Below are 18,153 nucleotides of genomic sequence, written 5' to 3' on the forward strand. Positions count from 1 at the left end.
GGGTATGCCTTCAATCACTTCATTCACATGGATTTAGTATAGTACTTAGCATGTGAAAAATAAGTTTTGCCTTGTGGAATATGGGGGCATTTTTCCCCACAATTACTTTTGGTCATCAATGTGGAACCTGTAGATACTGAGGGCCGACTGTGCACGCTACTACGCTACATCATACTATTTCCAATATACCTGTACTATAACAAACATTTCCCTATATCTTTCATAGTATTCACAATTGTAAAACGTGTAACTATAGAATACTTTATGATGATCGTGTCTTTTATTTTACTAAACCATTCCTCTTGTTTAGTACTAGTATTATAGGTAACAATGCTCTATAGAGATAATTAGGCATATAACTTTATGCCCATCTAAATTATTTCCTTAGGATAAATTGTAAGAATTATAAATTTGGATCAAAGTTAAGAGTATCTTAAGAACTCAAAACACTATGTAGAGGTACTTCTATGTTGCTTTAGAAAACAGGTGAAATAACGCAAAAAAGAAAAAAACATCTTAAGAGTATTTTAAATTTGCCTTTCTTTTACTATTAGGAATAAAGATTCCCAAAACAGCCAACCACAGTAAGAGCTAACACTTCCACAGTGTTGAGGAACTATCCTAAGCACTTGATAGACATTAGTTCACTTAATCCTCATTACTACTCCATAAAGCAGGTATAATTATTAGTCCCATTCTACACACAGGAAACAGAGGTAAAGAGAGCAGTTCAGTGATCTGTACAAAAATCCAAGTGGTAAAAAAGGCATCTGAATCCAGACAATTAGGATCCAAAACCCATGCTCTTAACTGTATGCCACACTCACTGTCGCTTCCCATTCACCGTATAAAGTACATGCTGATGGCAACCTAATGCCTAAATCGTGTTTTTAATCTTAAGATTTTCCTATGACTTTGAAATATCTATTTATGAGTTATCATTACTTCATAAATAATAGCTCATTGACATTTCCTCTAGCCTGTTGTTCTTTTTATGCCAGCTTTTTACCTGTTATTGTTTCAAAGTCCCTTCTCTATATTTCTCTCTGTAGCTAGGAAAAAGACAATCCAATAGCTAATAAGGGCAAAGGATAAAAATCAGAAATTCACAGAAGAGGAAATACAAATTACCAGTATATTAAGAGACTCAATCTAAGAGGCAAAGAAATGAAAATTCAAGCAACAATGAAACATCACTGTTCAAATACTGGTTAAGCAAACATCTAGGAGACTGGTTGGTAGCTCTATGCAGTAAGATACTGGTTAACACTTTAAAGGAATTCTGTCATACATTAATTTAGCTAAAACTTTCTTGAGAGTTAAGAGTATTTTATTCTCTTGAAATAACTGTCAGAAAGACAGCAAAACTTTAAAAGAGAAAACAGAATTCTCAAGCAACAAATGAAGTGACACCCAAAAAAAGAGCAGTGGATTTTAAAAACAGAAGAAAAGCAGAAAGTATAAAAGTCATTAAAATATCTGCAAAAAAAGTTGTATTGAATAGTCTCTTAAGTATCTACGGCTTAAATACTGACTTAATAGAAAGGATAGAAACCCACCACTCACCCCAAAGTCCTGAATGCTGCCTGATCCAGGTGGACAGGCCGCCGGTCCCGGTGAAAGCCGAGCTGTGGCTTCCACTGCCGTCCGTTGCTGGATTTTTCCCAGTCACCAGGTTTCAGTACAGGAGCTGGTTTTCTGACCATTTGAAAATACAAGGGTTACAGGGATAAAACTGCTTATAAGGCACAAATCTAGATTGCTTATATTTTATAATTGTATTGTTTTTACCTTGCTCCCGGGAGCATCACAGCTTTAAAAATGTAATCTTCAGCAAACTGTGGGTCTTTAAAATTAATACTAGAAAAGAACAATACACAATTTAATGATTTTATTAGATTAGCCTGACTTAACCACCATATAAACTAAGTTACTTTTCACGTTAAAACAGTATTTAACTAAAAGTCTAAAGTCTTCTCCAAAAATTATTTTAGTTAACGACTATCTTTCTCATCAAACTGCTGCTAATTCCTAGTATATACCCTTTCATGTAACTTTCTGTGGGAAGAGCCACGTTCTCGCTAATCGTGGGTGATCAGATATATAGGAGACAATGCCTCAACTCTCAAGAAATTCTGATATTAGAGACAGGTTGAAGAGGTTTACAACTCAACAAAAAAACAGCTTTCATTTTGTTCAGTTCCTGGCAAAGACTCTCCCTCTAACATTCTAGGGAAGACCAGCTCTTGTTGCAGTAAGGAAAAGATGTAAATACCAAAAGAAACATTTGCAAAATAAAAAAATGTATACAAATTGTGGAAGAAAAAAAACACTAAACTTCCCAGTTAAACCCTGTATCCTGCTGTACTTAGGTGTGTTTGATAATGGAAAAGTCAATTTGAAAATTACACATATGGATGTCCCAGGTTCAATTCCCTGTCACAGTACATAAAAGAAGCTACCATCTGCTTTTCTCCACCTCCCCTTTCTCTCTCCCTTTCCCCCTCCACCAGCCAGTGACTCAGTTCGTTTAAGCGTTGGCCCCTGACACTGAGGATAGCTTGGTTGGTCCTAGCGTGTCAGCCTCAGGCACTAAAAATAGCTTGATTGATTCCAACATGGGCCACATAAGGCGTTGCTGGGTAGATCCAGGTCAGGGCACATGTGGGAGTCTATCTCCCTTCCTCTCACTTGAAAGCAAGAAAAAAAGAAGTGAGAGAAAGAGAAAGCGAGAGAGGGAAGGGGGAGGGGAGGGGAAAGAAATTACACAGACTTATTTTATAAGGCTGTACATTCAGACTAACAAAACAAGCCGAGTCAAACTTCCTATCTGGTGGTACGTGTATGTGTCTACCTCAAGGGTTGGTAAGTACACAAGTCTTCCTTCTGACGTGGCAATGCCTTTCTAGGACTCTGGACATGTGTCTGATTTATACTTAGGGAGGCTCATAATATCAATATTCATAATGTTGAAAAACTGTCTAACCCAAGGATGTGAATAACAGTGGACTGGTTAAAGATGGTTCTTCCAAAAAATTAAATACTAAATACTTACTGGTATTTTAAACATTTTAGTAACAATGGCATGGGGAAAAATGTATTTACAAGACACCAGACATATATTTATGAAAAGGTCATCCGTGATATTCTTTGTACAATCAACCATCCCCTTTCTTTCTTTGTGCTTTTTATATTTTCCAAAATTCCTCCAATGATTACAAATTACAGTTTAAAAAGGTTTTAATACACTAGTTGGCATTTTAGATGGCTTTTCTCTTTCTCTTCAAATACAGACACTTTATTAGGGCCCACTGTTATAGAGAAATTTTCCTTGTAGTAGGATTTAACTGTGTTTTAAGCACACAAAAATAGCTTCATTTATAATAAAAATGCTATGAGCTCAAAAACAGCTGAGCAACACTTCATTTACTCAATCTGCTCTTCTTACAACTCACTTTTCACTGGCAACTGTCTTTATCTCCAATGTCTCTACTGGGCAAGGGGGCTGAGGCAGCAGGACAGGCACTGCTAAAGGTTTAGGAGCATGATAGAGAACTCAGCAGTTAAGCATATGGGCTCATTAGTGCTTTGCAAACACAAAGTAAAGAGAGAATACTGGTAATAAAGCAAGACTTGCACCTAAAGGGCCTCAAAGCAGTAATCTGTGTCAGCAGGGCTTTTTACCAGTTTACCAAACAGACTTTTAGAGTGCCCAGTACATACATGGTCCCACAGTGAGAGTGGAGGTCTAATACATTAAGCCTGCCTCCCCCTCTAATACAGTGAATAGGAAATGCTTGATTCGTTTTATAAGGAATAAAGTGGAAAAGGCAACAATGGGCACAGAAACGATGCTGTGTCAAAGTGTCTGCTTGCACACACCTTCCCCACGCAAGCCTTTCTAAGTGTGGGCTACAGAGCATGCGTGGAAGGGGGTGGGACAAGGGGATTCTTTTACCTCGAACCAAGAAAACATCCTAACGCAGAAGGTAGGGCTACAGGACGGCAGAGGAAATAATGGAACAAGGACACAGAAAGGGGTCTTAGGACCAAGCAGTAGCTCAGTTCAATTAGAGTAGCCTTCTTAATAGAGGTCTGGGAGAGAATTAAGACCTCAAAAAAGGATTTGACTGACTACATTCTCAGTTCTCCCAAGGAAGATACATAACTAGTATCATTCTAAAGGCACAAGACACAAACTGATTTGTTACATACAGTGAACGCTTTAAGTTCTCAGACAATTCTCAGGTGGGACCCCAGTTGTGAAGGGCTGGACTGGAGTGCCCACGCATGTGAAGACAAGTGGACAGTAAGACAGGATGGCTGAACTGGGATACTGTCATGAAGGCCATGTTCTAACCACAATGTGAAGCCACTTTAAGATGTCATAAGGGAGTAAAAGCAATCAAAGATGCAATGCAGAAAGAGCCACCAGCAACAGCAGCGACTAAGAGAACAGGGCAGAGAACCAAATGGAGCTTCAACATGTGCCTGAGGTGGAAATACTGGGCGGGCAAAAGCGGCAGGACTGGGACATGAAATAAAGGACACGTGCAGGCGAGGGCTCAAGATGAAGATTCGCACGACATACACAGAAAGAGCTAGATAATGAAGGTAACAGCCAAAGTAACAAGCTGCCAGCGAAAATAGATGATCCTGGGGTCAAAGGGATCGTCCCTCTGAAGGACAATTGTTACAGCAACAGGTTTAATAAGACAACTGAAACTAATGTTTGCTAAAACATATCCATTAATTTGTCAAATCTGTGCAGTTAACTGTATGTCAATTATTCCTAAATACAGTTGTTTTAAAAATTCAATTATCTAAGCTTATGCTCTGAAAGGAGAAATATTTCTAAGCTAATAAGAAAATAACCTCTAAGAACTCCCTTAGTTCCCTCCAGAATCATGCTCAACAGTGACCTATACACTTAATATAGTACATACCATTAGGAGACACAAGTATCTAAAAATAAGTCTGGAGATCCCCACTGAAGGGACAAGGAACATGATTAATGATCCCAAAGCGCAAAGCATTCTTTTCCATTGGATCTTTACAAACAATTTGAAGACTTACTTATTCTCTACTAAAATGAGTTAAGATTTCACTAGTTTAGAGATTTTTAGTATTTTAATTTGTTCCCAAAAATATATACTAAGACTGATTATTGTTTTTAGAAATAACAAAAGCTAGAGCACAATTCAACTGTACCTTTTTAAATTTTTTTAAAATTTATTTTAGAGGAGACGGGGGTGGGGGGTAGGGGAGGAGCAGGAAGCATCAACTCCCATATGTGCCTTGACCAGGCAAGCCCAGGGTTTCGAACCAGTGACCTCAGCTTTCCAGATCGACGCTTGATCCACTGCGCCACCACAGGTCAGGCTCAACTATACTTTTCCAACGTGATAATTTAAGCCACAACTTAAACCTCTTAAAAGCGAAAGAGACAGACTAAGTGGAAACCCATTGAACAAAAACCAAAGGGTAACTTTCATTTGACCCAAACTCTGGAAGTTCCTTCGTTTTTCATATTTATGTAACTCAAATTCTTACATAAATAGGTAGAGGATCAAAAATAATAAAAATACTGGAAATTATAGAGGGGGAAAAATACAGATTACTCACTACCCGATTTCTACCACCAGAAACAAAAGCAAAAAGTTCTGGAGGACTTCTTGGGGGAGGGAAAGCAGTGACACTGAGGTGAAGCACCCTCAGGGAGGAAATGAGTCACTAAACAGATTAGGGACCCAGCAGGCTGGCCAGCTGAGGTAAAAGACTTGTGCTTGCTTTATATTATCTCATCTAATCCGGTAAACATAAGTATTTTTAATCATTTCTTTTAGATGGAACAGTGCTGACATATCCGCTATAAAGTTCTGTCCACAAGGTCAGCTCTGACTCAGGTGCATCAGAATGGAGTCCTTCCTTGGCAGGTAACCTCCCTATTATTTTAATTACCTAATTGTCTTCATAAACACACCAAAGTCAAAATAAATATAAATTTAAAACGTGGTTGAAAGGAAGGAAACGAAATAGTGCTTTTATCTTTGCCATAAGCAGATACTTTAAAACTATTTGTAACAAGCAAATACTATAGCAAAGTCTCAACAGAAAAGGAATAGAATGCACACCTTTTTCCAAGTCAATTCACATTAAGACTTGTCCTCAGATATGCTACTTTCAATATTATTATTTGAGAGTGCTAGCACACTTTACAAAGAAAGCAGAAAAGTCCAAATATCAAGTTTAATTTTTATTCTACCTTTCCCTGACACATTTCATAATGCTAAATCAGCACACCAATACAAACTGTTCTTGCAGAGAAAATTCTGATTTATATACTTGACATTTTAAAACTAAGAGTTTAAAGGAGTTAAAACATCTTTTCTGACAGCCTATCAAAAGAGGTTAGCTAGTGCAGTGTCCGATGAACTATGACAGGCAGTGAAAGGTAGCCCCTCCCATGTGTTTCCACTCATTAAATCTGGTACTGATTCCACGGACTCACTCCACTTTGTTCAGGCTTTTGGTTTCTCAAGAATCTCTAGGATATTAACTCACTTAAATCAATTTTATTTTGAAGTTATTTCCCACATATACTAAAGTAAGCACCTGCATCTGAGATTTGTTTTATAAACTAAACAATAATTTTGTGAACACAGTAGATACCAAATAATACCAACGGCCCCTTTCATGATCAGAACCAACCAACACCACCATACAAACAAAATCTCTAGGATTTGTCAATTCTGTAACTCTTCTACTGGGCAATATTCTATCCTAATTAGAGAGTTAACTATTTCAGAGGGCTGGGCTGGGAGGCCCTTGAAAAGATGCACAAAAATTGAGGAGCACAAGCAAACACATGACAATCCAGAGAGAACTGGTAGGATTAACTGCCTGAAGCACTGTGACCAGCCAGAGACCCTAAGGGTTACCATGACGTCCACACTGGGTCTGTGGGAGCCAGCCTGTTTGTAATGAGCATAGGAGCATGGCTTACAATGCTAAACCTCACCCTTAACAAAAGAGCCCAGCAAAATGTCAGGACAAACTATGTGTCAAGATAAACAAACGCAACTAACCTAGGAAGATTTTTCAAATTCACACTGGTTTTCTCTAAATAAAAGCCAGCTACTATCTAAATCCATTAAATATAGAAAAATAAACACACTTATACTTCATAACGAGAAATCTAAGTAAAATCTAAAATATTTCCTGAGAGCGAGAGAAATAGTAAAAACAAGTAGGACAGCAGGTTAGGCAATAGCTTTTACAAAATCCTTGAACTGCTAGGATGTGTCTTACTCCCGTCTAAGACTGAAGAAAATGACAGCATACACCCTGACATCAAGATTAGTAACTATATACAATTATACAAATTAGTAAATTTGTTTTTATTATAAACAGTCATATTGCATTTTACATTATTTTACTCAACAGAAAAATGTCGCCATTGAGGAAATAACATATAAGTTTTCCAAATAGCAGAAATTAAAGTTTATAGTAACTATTGATTAGAATGACCACAAATTCATTCCATCTCATCTCATTCAAAATAAAGTATGCAATAGTGGTATTTTCCAACACTGAAGGGCCACAATTACAGATAAAATTAAATCATCTGTTATTTAAAGTAAAGCTGCATGGACCTCTGGCACACCGAGATCTGCTCCCATACAGCACGCTACTCCTAGAAACTCCTACTTTCTGGCTCCCACTTTCCTAATCTGGGAAGAATTAGAGGTTGTCAGGGGAAACCAGAAAGCAGAAAAACAATCTTGTTAAATCAGTAACCTAACAATGTATTTAATTTAAAGTCAAGAGGCTCTGCTCTGAAGTCTGCAACACAGGGACTTCTCCATTCTCAAAGCACTGGTGGAGTAACAGCTGCCATTTCCTCGTAAATCAGAATTCTTAAACTCACTTGCAAGTTCAGAGCTGTGTTCTGAATGCTATGAATCTTGGAAAACTTACCTGATTGCAGTGTTCTGTGTCAGATCCCGTAACATGGGGACAGGAGAACATACTACTCTATGGAGAAACAAGAACAGAAGCCTCTATTTGTAAAGTGTAACCTTTCAGGTAAGTGGAAGATGCTGCTATGTTTGATACACTTTATGAAAGAGAAATCATTAAAACATACCAAAAAAACAATACAATCATTTACATCTTTAAAAAAGGGACCCTGTCTTTTTATCTGTAATCTCATCAACAGACAACAATGAAAGGAAAGGGCTTATATCAGCATTTATAAAGAATATGTAGAATATGTACAAGCCAAAAAGGAAAATGAGGAAACAGATAAATAGAAAAGTACAACAGGTATTTTATAAATGAGGAAAACCAAATGCATGGCTCCATTCTCATTAGTAATCAGAGAAATGCAACTGTAAACCATCCATCAGATTAACAAAAATTAGGGCTGTGACAATTCCGAGGACAAGTCTCTTACAAACTGCCATAGAGATTAAAATGGTGAAATCACTTTGGAAGACCATCCAATATTATTTGGAAAAAATGAAGATGCACATTCCTATGACCAGCAAATCCTGTTTCTGGATTTGCTCTTGAGCAAGTTCTCAAACTCTGATCTCAGAACCCTTTACAACTGAAAAACTGAGAACTCCAAAGAGTTTTTACGGTGGTTATAGCTTTCAATATTTACCTACTAAAAACTAAAACTAAGAAATTTAAAAGTTATTCACTTAAAGATACCAATAATACACCTATTACATGTTAAGTTAAATAACATGAAAAACAACCATTTTACAAAGCAAAACCAGAATAAATAAGAGCATTATTGTTTTACATTTTTGAAAATTTCTTCAATATCTATCCTAACAGCTGGATTCTCTTGTATGCTTCTGATTTAATTTCTTGAGATATCATGTTATATTTAGCCTCTGGAAAACTCCACTGCACACTCAAGAGAGAAAGAGTGACAACAGTAAATAACACCATAACTTTGTATTATTACAGAAATAGTTTTTACCTTATGGCTCTCCTAAAAGGGTTGCAGAGCCCCCCCTGGCTCCCTGCACAAAATGACACAGCTATTCTGTCAAAGAGCTGGGCTTTGACCTCAAATCTTTTCTCACCCAACTGGTTTTCTGTTGTTTTGCTTTCTATTACTAGAAAATAAAACATTTAGATGACAAGATAAAAATGCTAACTAAACTTCATCCCAGCCACTCCAATTACACACAAAAGAATGCTTACTGATCTGGAAGAATGGCTTCTTCATCCAAAGAAAATTTTCCTTGTATCCCATGACATAGTTCAGGTGGCACATCCACTGGCTATGGAAAAATGCATTCCTGATTACATTCTCCAAAAGAACAGAAAGCAGAGACTCAAACATACACTTGTACACCAAAATCATAGAGCATTATTCCTAATAGCCAAGTTTCCATCAACAGATGAATAGATAAACAAAACGTGATATACACATACAATGAATATTATAATAGCCACAAAAAAGTGAAATTCTGACACATGCTATGACATGGATAAACTATGAAAATATGTTAAGTAAAATGAGCCAGACACAAAAGAACAAATATTGTATAATTCCATTTATGTGAGGTACTAAGAATAGATAAATTCATAGAGACAAAACATAAACGAGAGATTACTAGAGCCTAGGGAGGCATTGTTAATCAATATTGTTTAATGGGTGCAGAATTTCTAATTGGAAAAACAAAAATGTCCTGGAAATGGATACTGGTTATGGTTGCACAATATAGCATATGATCTTAAGTTAAAATAATAAATTTTGCTTATAATTTACTAAATCTTAGAAAATGTTCCCTATTAATTAACCAAATAAATATACTGTGTGAAAACAGTTCATGATGAACACAGACACATACCTCGGTGGAACCTGTCTGGTACAGCTCCAAAACGAAGTCATGGAGTGGGTGATGCTTCCCCACAAATAAGATATCACCTCCAAGACTGTTTCTTCTAGCTGGGGGGAAAGTAAGAAAAGAATCAAGATCAAACAATTATATCTGTAAGAGCAATATTTATAAGAATAAAAAAAGCATCTAAATTTAAAAACATGTAAGTTCATAAAGAATAATTTTAAAGCAGTAAGACCTACTAGGTGTGATCTCTATAGAAAGGAAATTCGACAATAAGGTTTTTAAAGATCAATACTAGCACAAAAAATTATTGCTAAGAGATAACTGAATATAGCATTACAAGATGAAACAAGGCTGTCTTATTTATATAGAATTCAATTTCTTACCATAAGAAATAAACATCACTGAGAAAACACAAATTGTATCATGTAATAACAAAGAGTTATTCAAAGGATGGTTGATAAATTATTTCTATAGCTTTATCATACTGATATTATATAAATTTCCCAGTAGAGCTCTGCTTTGCAACTTCCCTATATTTTTACTGTCAGTAGTATGACAAAATACCACTTTTTGTGCAAACTAACATTTCAAGGTTATCACTCTGAGGGCAAACACTTTTGTTTCAACCTAACCTCTCAAGCAAAAATACTGTTGTTTGGGGGAGATGATGGAAAAAGGGAGAGGGAAGAAATTAAAACCCTTCTGGCATAACCCATGGTGGCACAGTGGATAAAAGCATTGACTAGGGATGCTGAACATCCTGGTTCAATGCCCCGAGGTCACCAGCTTGAATGCAGGCTTGCCACCTTGAGCGTGGGGTTGCTGGGTTGGCTTGAGCCCCACAGTCAAGGCACATATGAGAAACAATCAATGAACAACTTACAGTGAAGCAACTACCAGTTGATACTTCTCATCTCTCTCTCTTAAAAAAAATAATAAAAACAATACCCTCCCAACACACACAAATACTTTTGTGTGTGTGCATGTCATATAAGAATCAAAAAGTTGCATTTTCCAGGGATTTGGCATGGTGATGGGGCCAACTTGGACTTGGTGAACATGTTAAGGACACTACTCTTTTAGGGATTCTTGCTGTATTGGCCAAGAGTTTGCTTAAAGGCTTTTAATCACTGTAAAAAAAAAAAAATAGAAGACTGGATAAAGAAGATGGGGCACATATACACCATGGTATACTATTCAGCTAGAAGAAATGATGACATCGGATCACTTACAGCAGAATGGTGGAATCTTGATAACAGTATGCAGAGTGAAATAAGTGAATCAGAAAAAAACCAAGAACTTCAGGATTCCATACATTGGTGGGACATAAAAACGAGACTAAGAGACATGGACAGGAGCGGGGTGGTTACAGGGGTTGGGGGGAGGGAGGGGGAGGGGTACAAAGAAAACTGGATAGAGGGTGACGGAGGATGATCTCTCTCTGGGTGATGGGTATGCAACAGAACTAAATGACAAGATAACCTGGAAATGTTTTCTTTGAATATATGTACCCTGATTTATTGATGTCACCCCATTATAATAAAAATTTATTTATAAAAAAATAATCAAAAAGTTAAAGGATATTCTTAAGGTGGTGCTTTCTTATAAATTTAATACTCATAACTTAAAATTTTTTACTTAGTTAACTATTGAATTTATGGATAATAAATTTTAAGATGCGAAGTTAACTTTTGTTATAAAGAGGTAAAATAAATGATTACATCCTGTTTATGGAAAATGGACAAATGACAAAAAGGTTGAGTTGTATAAGAAAATGTGAAGTCTGCATTATACAAACTCAATGCTGACCAAGTGGAAGTATATAATTCTTACTCTCTTCTGGAGTGAGGTCCGGGTATACCTCTTCTAGGGCAGCTCGCAGCCTTCGCTCATCCACGAATGGCAGCAGAGCAACACCTAGGGAAACAAACGCACACCAGCCACCCCAGCATTTAGGATCATCGAAATTCCAACTTATCAGTTTACCAATAAACATGTCTGGTAGGGCATTCCTACTAATATCAAAACATTTTGGAACTGAACTTCATTTAGCCAAAATTAAGGTGTAAATACTTTTGATGTGGTGGTAGAAGAAAAGATTCTTTGTATTTTCCATCCTTAACATGGCTCATAAGGAAAGATTCATCATGTCTGATGAATCTTAACTCTCTGATAAATTTCTGAATGAACAAGTAGCCACCTGAACACTGGTCTATGTTCTGGCCTTACTACCTATGATGATCTTGGGCAAGCCAGTTATTCTCCTAAGGGATTAAGCTTCTCTTTTCATCTTTCTAGGACCTGGTTTTTTCTTTTGTAAAAAGAGACCACACAGCCTTGGCCGGTTGGCTCAGCAGTAGAGCATCAGCCTGGCATGTGGATGTCCCAGGTTCTATTCCCGGTCCGGGTACACAGAAGAAGCAACCATCTGCTCCCCACCCACCCCCTTTCCCTCCTGCAGCCATGGTTTGATTGATTCAAGGGCATCAGCTCTGGGCGCTGAGGATGGCTCATGGAGACTCTGCCTCAGGTGCTAAAAATGGCTTGGTTGAGAGCAGGGCCCCAGATGGGCAGAGCATCTGCCCCAGACGGGGTTGCCTGGTGGATCCCAGTTGGGATGCATGCGGGAGTCTGTCTATCTCCCCTCCTCTCACTTGGAAAAGGAGAGAGAAAAAAAGAGAAAGACCACACAACAAATACTGTGAAGGTCTGTTCAACTAGAATACTGTGTATCTCTTCTAGTTCTAAAATTGTTTACTATTGTATACTTTTAAAAATACAATATACAAAACATTTTAGAGACTTGCTTAAATAACTGCAGGGGGCTGAGAGACAGAATACTAGCTATTCATTTTAGGGCTGAAAACTGTCCTCTGAAGTGTGCTGGAATTAAGGCCATTGTTTTATTTAGACTAGTAGTCTAGTATCTATCATTAGAAAAATATACAAAGTTATTAAAGCTATATATGTTCTACTATATACACTATAACTAGTATTTTGGTTAAATAAAAATTTTAAGATCAATAGTAAAGAAAAATGCTAAATACAGCTAAATAATTTTGAAACTACTGTCACTCAGAACTGCTATATTTGTGATTATTGCCTTTAAATAAGAAATGAAAGCTTTCCAAAGCTGTCAGTAATTATTTAGCTACTGTATCTTCAACGTCAGAAAACATGTTCAATTTTATTACCTAGAAGAATAAATATTGTCTAAAGTTAAAAAGAAACAAAATTTTTATGTGAATTCTGAAAGATCTAACAAGTGATTTCAAGGATAAAAATACTATCATCAGAGTCAGGCTATCTCAATTATCAGTAAACACTTACATGGAAAAAAGCCTCAGTAGTTGTTCAAGTTTTATTTAGTCATACACCTAAGAACATTTTTATCATGAAAAACTACATTATCGCCTGACTGGGCGGAGGCGCAGTGGATAGAGCGTCAGACTGGGATGTGGAAGACCCAGGTTCGAAACCCTGAGGTCGCCAGCTTGAGCACGGGCTCATCTGGTTTGAGCAAAAGCTCACCAGCTTGACCCCAAGGTCGCTGGCTCCAGCAAGGGGTTACTCAGTCTGCTGAAGGCCCACGGTCAAGGCACATATGAGAAAGCAATCAACGAACAATTAAGGTATTGCAATGCGCAACAAAAAACTAATGATTGATGTTTTTCTGTGTCCCAGTCCGACGCTCTATCCACTGCACCACCGCCTGGTCAGGCTGATTGATGCTTTTCATCTCTCCGTTCCTATCTGTCTGTCCCTGTCTATCCCTCTCTCTGTCTCTGTAAAAAAAAACCCAAAAACAACAACTACATTATCTAGCTTTTGTTTACTGTCTACTAGATACGGAATCTAAACAAATTATCAGAAAGACTTCCCTACAATACCAACTCTAGAAGCTAACTCCAAACAGTAAGCAACTTGCAGTGCTAATGACAGCAGGAAGGTTACTAAGCAGGAAGTCAGCCCTCCTGGCCAGGGTAGGAAGGAATGCCTTCCTGACTGCCAGATGTGATAAGGGTAGTGGCTTGAGAGTGAGCTGATGATAATAAAAATAACAGCAGTCACTTTTTTTCTGAGCACTTATTTTGTATGTTATAAATTAGCTCATTTAATCCTCTAACCAACCTATAGGTAGTCCAGTTAGTGGTAACACTAAGGCATACAATGGTTAGAGTATGGATTTAGATCTTAATTCTGCCACTGTGTAATTGGTTAAATTACTTAAATTCTCTGTTCATATATAAAATACACATTCAAAATGTCTATGCTATATCCTACTTATATATACTAAGTAAATATTATAAAAACATATTGCTGCCCTGGCCGGTTGGCTCAGCGGTAGAGCGTCGGCCTGGCGTGCGGGAGACCCGGGTTCGATTCCCGGCCAGGGCACATAGGAGAAGCGCCCATTTGCTTCTCCACCCGCAACCCCTCCTTCCTCTCTGTCTCTCTCTTCCCCTCCCGCAGCCAAGGCTCCATTGGAGCAAGGATGGCCCGGGCGCTGGGGATGGCTCCTTGGCCTCTGCCCCAGGCACTAGAGTGGCTCTAGTCGCGACAGAGCGATGCCCCAGAGGGGCAGAGCGTCGCCCCTAGTGGGCGTACCGGGTGGTTCCCGGTCGGGCGCATGCGGGAGTCTGACTGTCTCTCCCCGTTTCCAGCTTCAGAAAAATACAAAAAAAGAAAAGAAAAAAAAAGAAAAAAAACATATTGCTATTATTACACATAATGTTGGTAAGTACACGTTAATAAATGTGGAAAAAGTACCCAGATACATTTTACCTTCTACCATTTGAAGATGTAATCAACTTAGGCAAGAACTTCAAGTACTGTCATTATTTTCAATAAGTTATAAAGACATATGAAGAAGTAACTATATCTCCTAATAGTACCAAATTTTACCTCAAGAAAGGTGCACTCTTGCTACTGAGTCTAGTAACTAATTTATATAAACTATTATAAAAATATAGAAATATTAAAGGTCCAAGTTTAAACCCACCCTAAAATTCATTCGGAATCTCAAGGGACTCTAAATTGCCAAAATAATCTTCAAGAAGAAAAATCAAGTTAGAAGACTTGTAGCTCCTGATTTCAAAACTTATTATAAAGCTACAGTAATTAATTAGTATGACACTGGCACAGAAACTAATTCAAATAGTATGGCACTGAAATAAGGACAGACATGTTGACCAATGGGCAACAGAGCCCAGAAATAAACCCTTGCATATGGAGTCACATGATTTTCAAAGACGGGGTTTAAGATCATTCAATGAACAAAAGGCAGTCTTTTCAATAAATTGTATTTGGAAAATGCTTGCAAAAGAATGAAACTGGACCATTACCTTACACCATATACAAAGATCAATTCAATGACTTAAGAGCTAGAACTATAAGGAAACATAAAGAAGCTTCGTAACAATGAATCTGGCAATAATCTCTTGGATATGACACCAAAAGCACAGGCAACAACAAAGTAATATAGTCCAACAAAATTAAACTTCATTAAAATTAAAAACTTTTATGCATCAAAGAACATTATCAACAGAGTGAAAAGACTACCCACAGAATATGAGAAAATATATGCAAATTTAAGAGATCAGTATCCCAAATACATAAAGTATTTCAACAAAAAACCAATTCAAAAATGGGCAATGGACTTGAATAAACATGTTTCCACAGAAGATATAGAAACAGCCAATAAGTATATTAAAAAAAATGCTCACTATCGATAATGATTAAGAAAACTAAAGTAAAAAATACTTCACACCCATTAGGATGGCTACTATCAAACAAACACCCGGAAAGTAGTAAGTGTTAACAAGGTGTGGAGAATTTCTAACTACAGTGCACTGCCTTGCTTTTCCCCTAGACAATTTATACTATTGTACAAGGGTATAATCAGCAAGTCAACTGCACATTTACTTATTTTACTTATTTAACAAACCCATAAAAGGACTTAGTTAAAACATATATTTATGTACATTTTTACTTTACCACTTCATATTCTCTAATACCTTTGCTCTCTTCACAAAGCACCCTCAGAAACCACCTAATACCCCAACCCACTTGCATATAACAAAATATGACCACAGAGCACAGCACTCAACCCCAATCAATGCGTTGCCTTTCCATCATCATTCCATTCAAGTAATATGAAATTTCTGTTGCTGCGTAAACTAAAAGTCGGCCCTAAAAATCTCAAAAAATAAAGATTTTTAATTGTAAATCATTATCTCCCTTTGCCTCATAACTCTCTTTGAGTCATTTTACTGGTATCCATCCCACAGGGAATAATCAAAGGAAACGAGAGAACATTTTAGCAAACATCCTAATTTCCTAGAAAAATATATGGTGAAAGAAAGGTTAAAACGATTTGCTGAAAGAGGGCTTTGTTGTGAAACAATACTAAAGAGAGACTCTTTACTGTGTTTTACAATCAGTCATCATCACACATTTGAGTGGTAAACAGCACCTTGAATTTAGTGCTAATTTTAAATCACCATTCTTACAAAATCTGTAAACAGAGGAATGAGAATAAATAAAAAATTTTTAAATAATAATTAGTGTCAAGTATTTAAACTAAATTTCTAATACATTTTCCAAAAGTGGAGTACAAGTCACTCTCTACAGGCACTGTCTCTCAGTAACCTAACCAGGTGTCAATGAGCTGCTAACTAGAAGGAGTAAGTCCCAAGTCTGATAAATTAATCACAACGGAGACAAAAGATATGATGGTTAGTCTATTTGAACCCAGTTTACTGCTTATCAGAATGTTACTATTAAATTCACTATTAATCATTGCTAATCCCAGGTTCAATGAAAAAAATGCATATTTTCACACATAATTCTTAAAATATTTATCTTTTACAGAAATTCTTTCATCCCATAAACCATGTTTGCTCAGTTTTACCAAAAAACTGAAATTATTTTAACAAAAATAAATGTCTAAATTTTACCTTGCCATGCATATTTCTTCCCATTCAAATCAATAGCAAAATCTTCAGGGTAGAAGTCAATTATACTTGAATCCTGTATCAGGAAGAAAAGTACAGGTTCAAAACAAAAGTTACATGCTTCTGTTATATAGAATTTGATATAATTTTTGTTCAAGTTATCAAGCCTGATGAGAAATGACATTTCATTCCTTTTAAAAATTGTTAAGTTATCAGGTCATTAATCCCAGGTCTAGTAAAACAAAATTAGTAATGTTATTTTAAACGGTGAAAAAGAGGCATTATAAAATTGTAGAGCTGACAACTGTGAGCCCAAGACAGTGAGCAAAGTTTATTGACTAATAATTCCTACTTCGCAGCTTGGTCTCCCTCTTGCTAGCAAGCGTACAAAACAAGCTCAGAGGTGATTTCAGGTAGGTCAGTCTTCTGACCTCTTATCACCACCAGCCAGGGCTGGAACAAGTAAAAACAAGCTGAGAATAAAACAACTTGTTATAAGAATTTCTCCAAAACACAAATCAATTTTATTCAGGGTACTGATGACAAGGAAAGCAGAGGGAAAAAAGTGAAAAATATACAGTAGACTCAAACATGTTTACTTTGTTTCTATACTTCACTATTTCAACTGAAATGCAACAGCAACTGTGACTAATGTTAATAAAACATATGACAAAAGCCCAGTTACCAACACACTCAAAATACTAAGACTCACTGGGTCACTCATCAGCTTCCGCCATGATGGAGGTAGAAAGTTACCACTTGCAGCTGGAAAAACTCCCATAAGTTGTTCCAGTGGTTTAAACTGCAAGGAAGAAAAACATTTAAGACATACAATTTTTATCTAAGCCAAAATTCTATGAATTTAATGGCTCTAAATAATCAGGCTTACCGGTTTAGTGCCCTTCTCAAAATCAGAAGGCAAGTCTGCAATACCTTCAAAGTCTGAAGCAAATGGTGCATAATGGAATGGATAATACCACTTCCAGGAAGCACAGCCCTACAATCATGAAAAACAACAACAAAAAACATCTATGTTAATGATAGTCACAGCACAAAAACACCAAAAAATTAGACTATTAAATTACCATATTCTATTTATAAAACACACAACTTCTGTATACTGTATATTCCATATATTAATTTTTTCCCCACAGTCCTAAATTGTTGTTTATTTTCTTTTGGGGGCTCATCCGGGATCCTAAGTTGTTTTGATTAAATCTGAATTTTCTGCAAACATCTTTCATAATTAGTTAACATCAAACTTTATATTATAAAGATACAATTTGGTCAAAACTTTTATCCTTAAAATGAGTTTCATAACA

The 18,153-nt window shown here is 36.8% G+C and overlaps 1 protein-coding gene across 1 annotated transcript in view; it reads right to left on the reverse strand.

Annotated features, from left to right (window-relative positions):
• The window catches only part of XRN2 (5'-3' exoribonuclease 2), an 83,183-nt gene that overhangs the window by 20,643 nt on the left and 44,387 nt on the right, over positions 1-18,153 (reverse strand). The window contains exons 18-26 of the mRNA XM_066237973.1: positions 17,721-17,828; positions 17,544-17,633; positions 16,835-16,907; positions 11,709-11,792; positions 9,879-9,976; positions 9,226-9,305; positions 7,981-8,037; positions 1,792-1,860; positions 1,567-1,698 (exon numbers count right to left, since the gene is read on the reverse strand). Coding sequence (XP_066094070.1) covers positions 1,567-1,698; positions 1,792-1,860; positions 7,981-8,037; positions 9,226-9,305; positions 9,879-9,976; positions 11,709-11,792; positions 16,835-16,907; positions 17,544-17,633; positions 17,721-17,828 — 791 coding nt within the window. The remainder of the gene's footprint in view (positions 1-1,566; positions 1,699-1,791; positions 1,861-7,980; positions 8,038-9,225; positions 9,306-9,878; positions 9,977-11,708; positions 11,793-16,834; positions 16,908-17,543; positions 17,634-17,720; positions 17,829-18,153) is intronic.

This window comes from Saccopteryx bilineata, chromosome 6 (genome assembly GCF_036850765.1).
Source record: "Saccopteryx bilineata isolate mSacBil1 chromosome 6, mSacBil1_pri_phased_curated, whole genome shotgun sequence".
Classification (NCBI taxonomy): Eukaryota; Metazoa; Chordata; class Mammalia; order Chiroptera; family Emballonuridae; genus Saccopteryx; species Saccopteryx bilineata.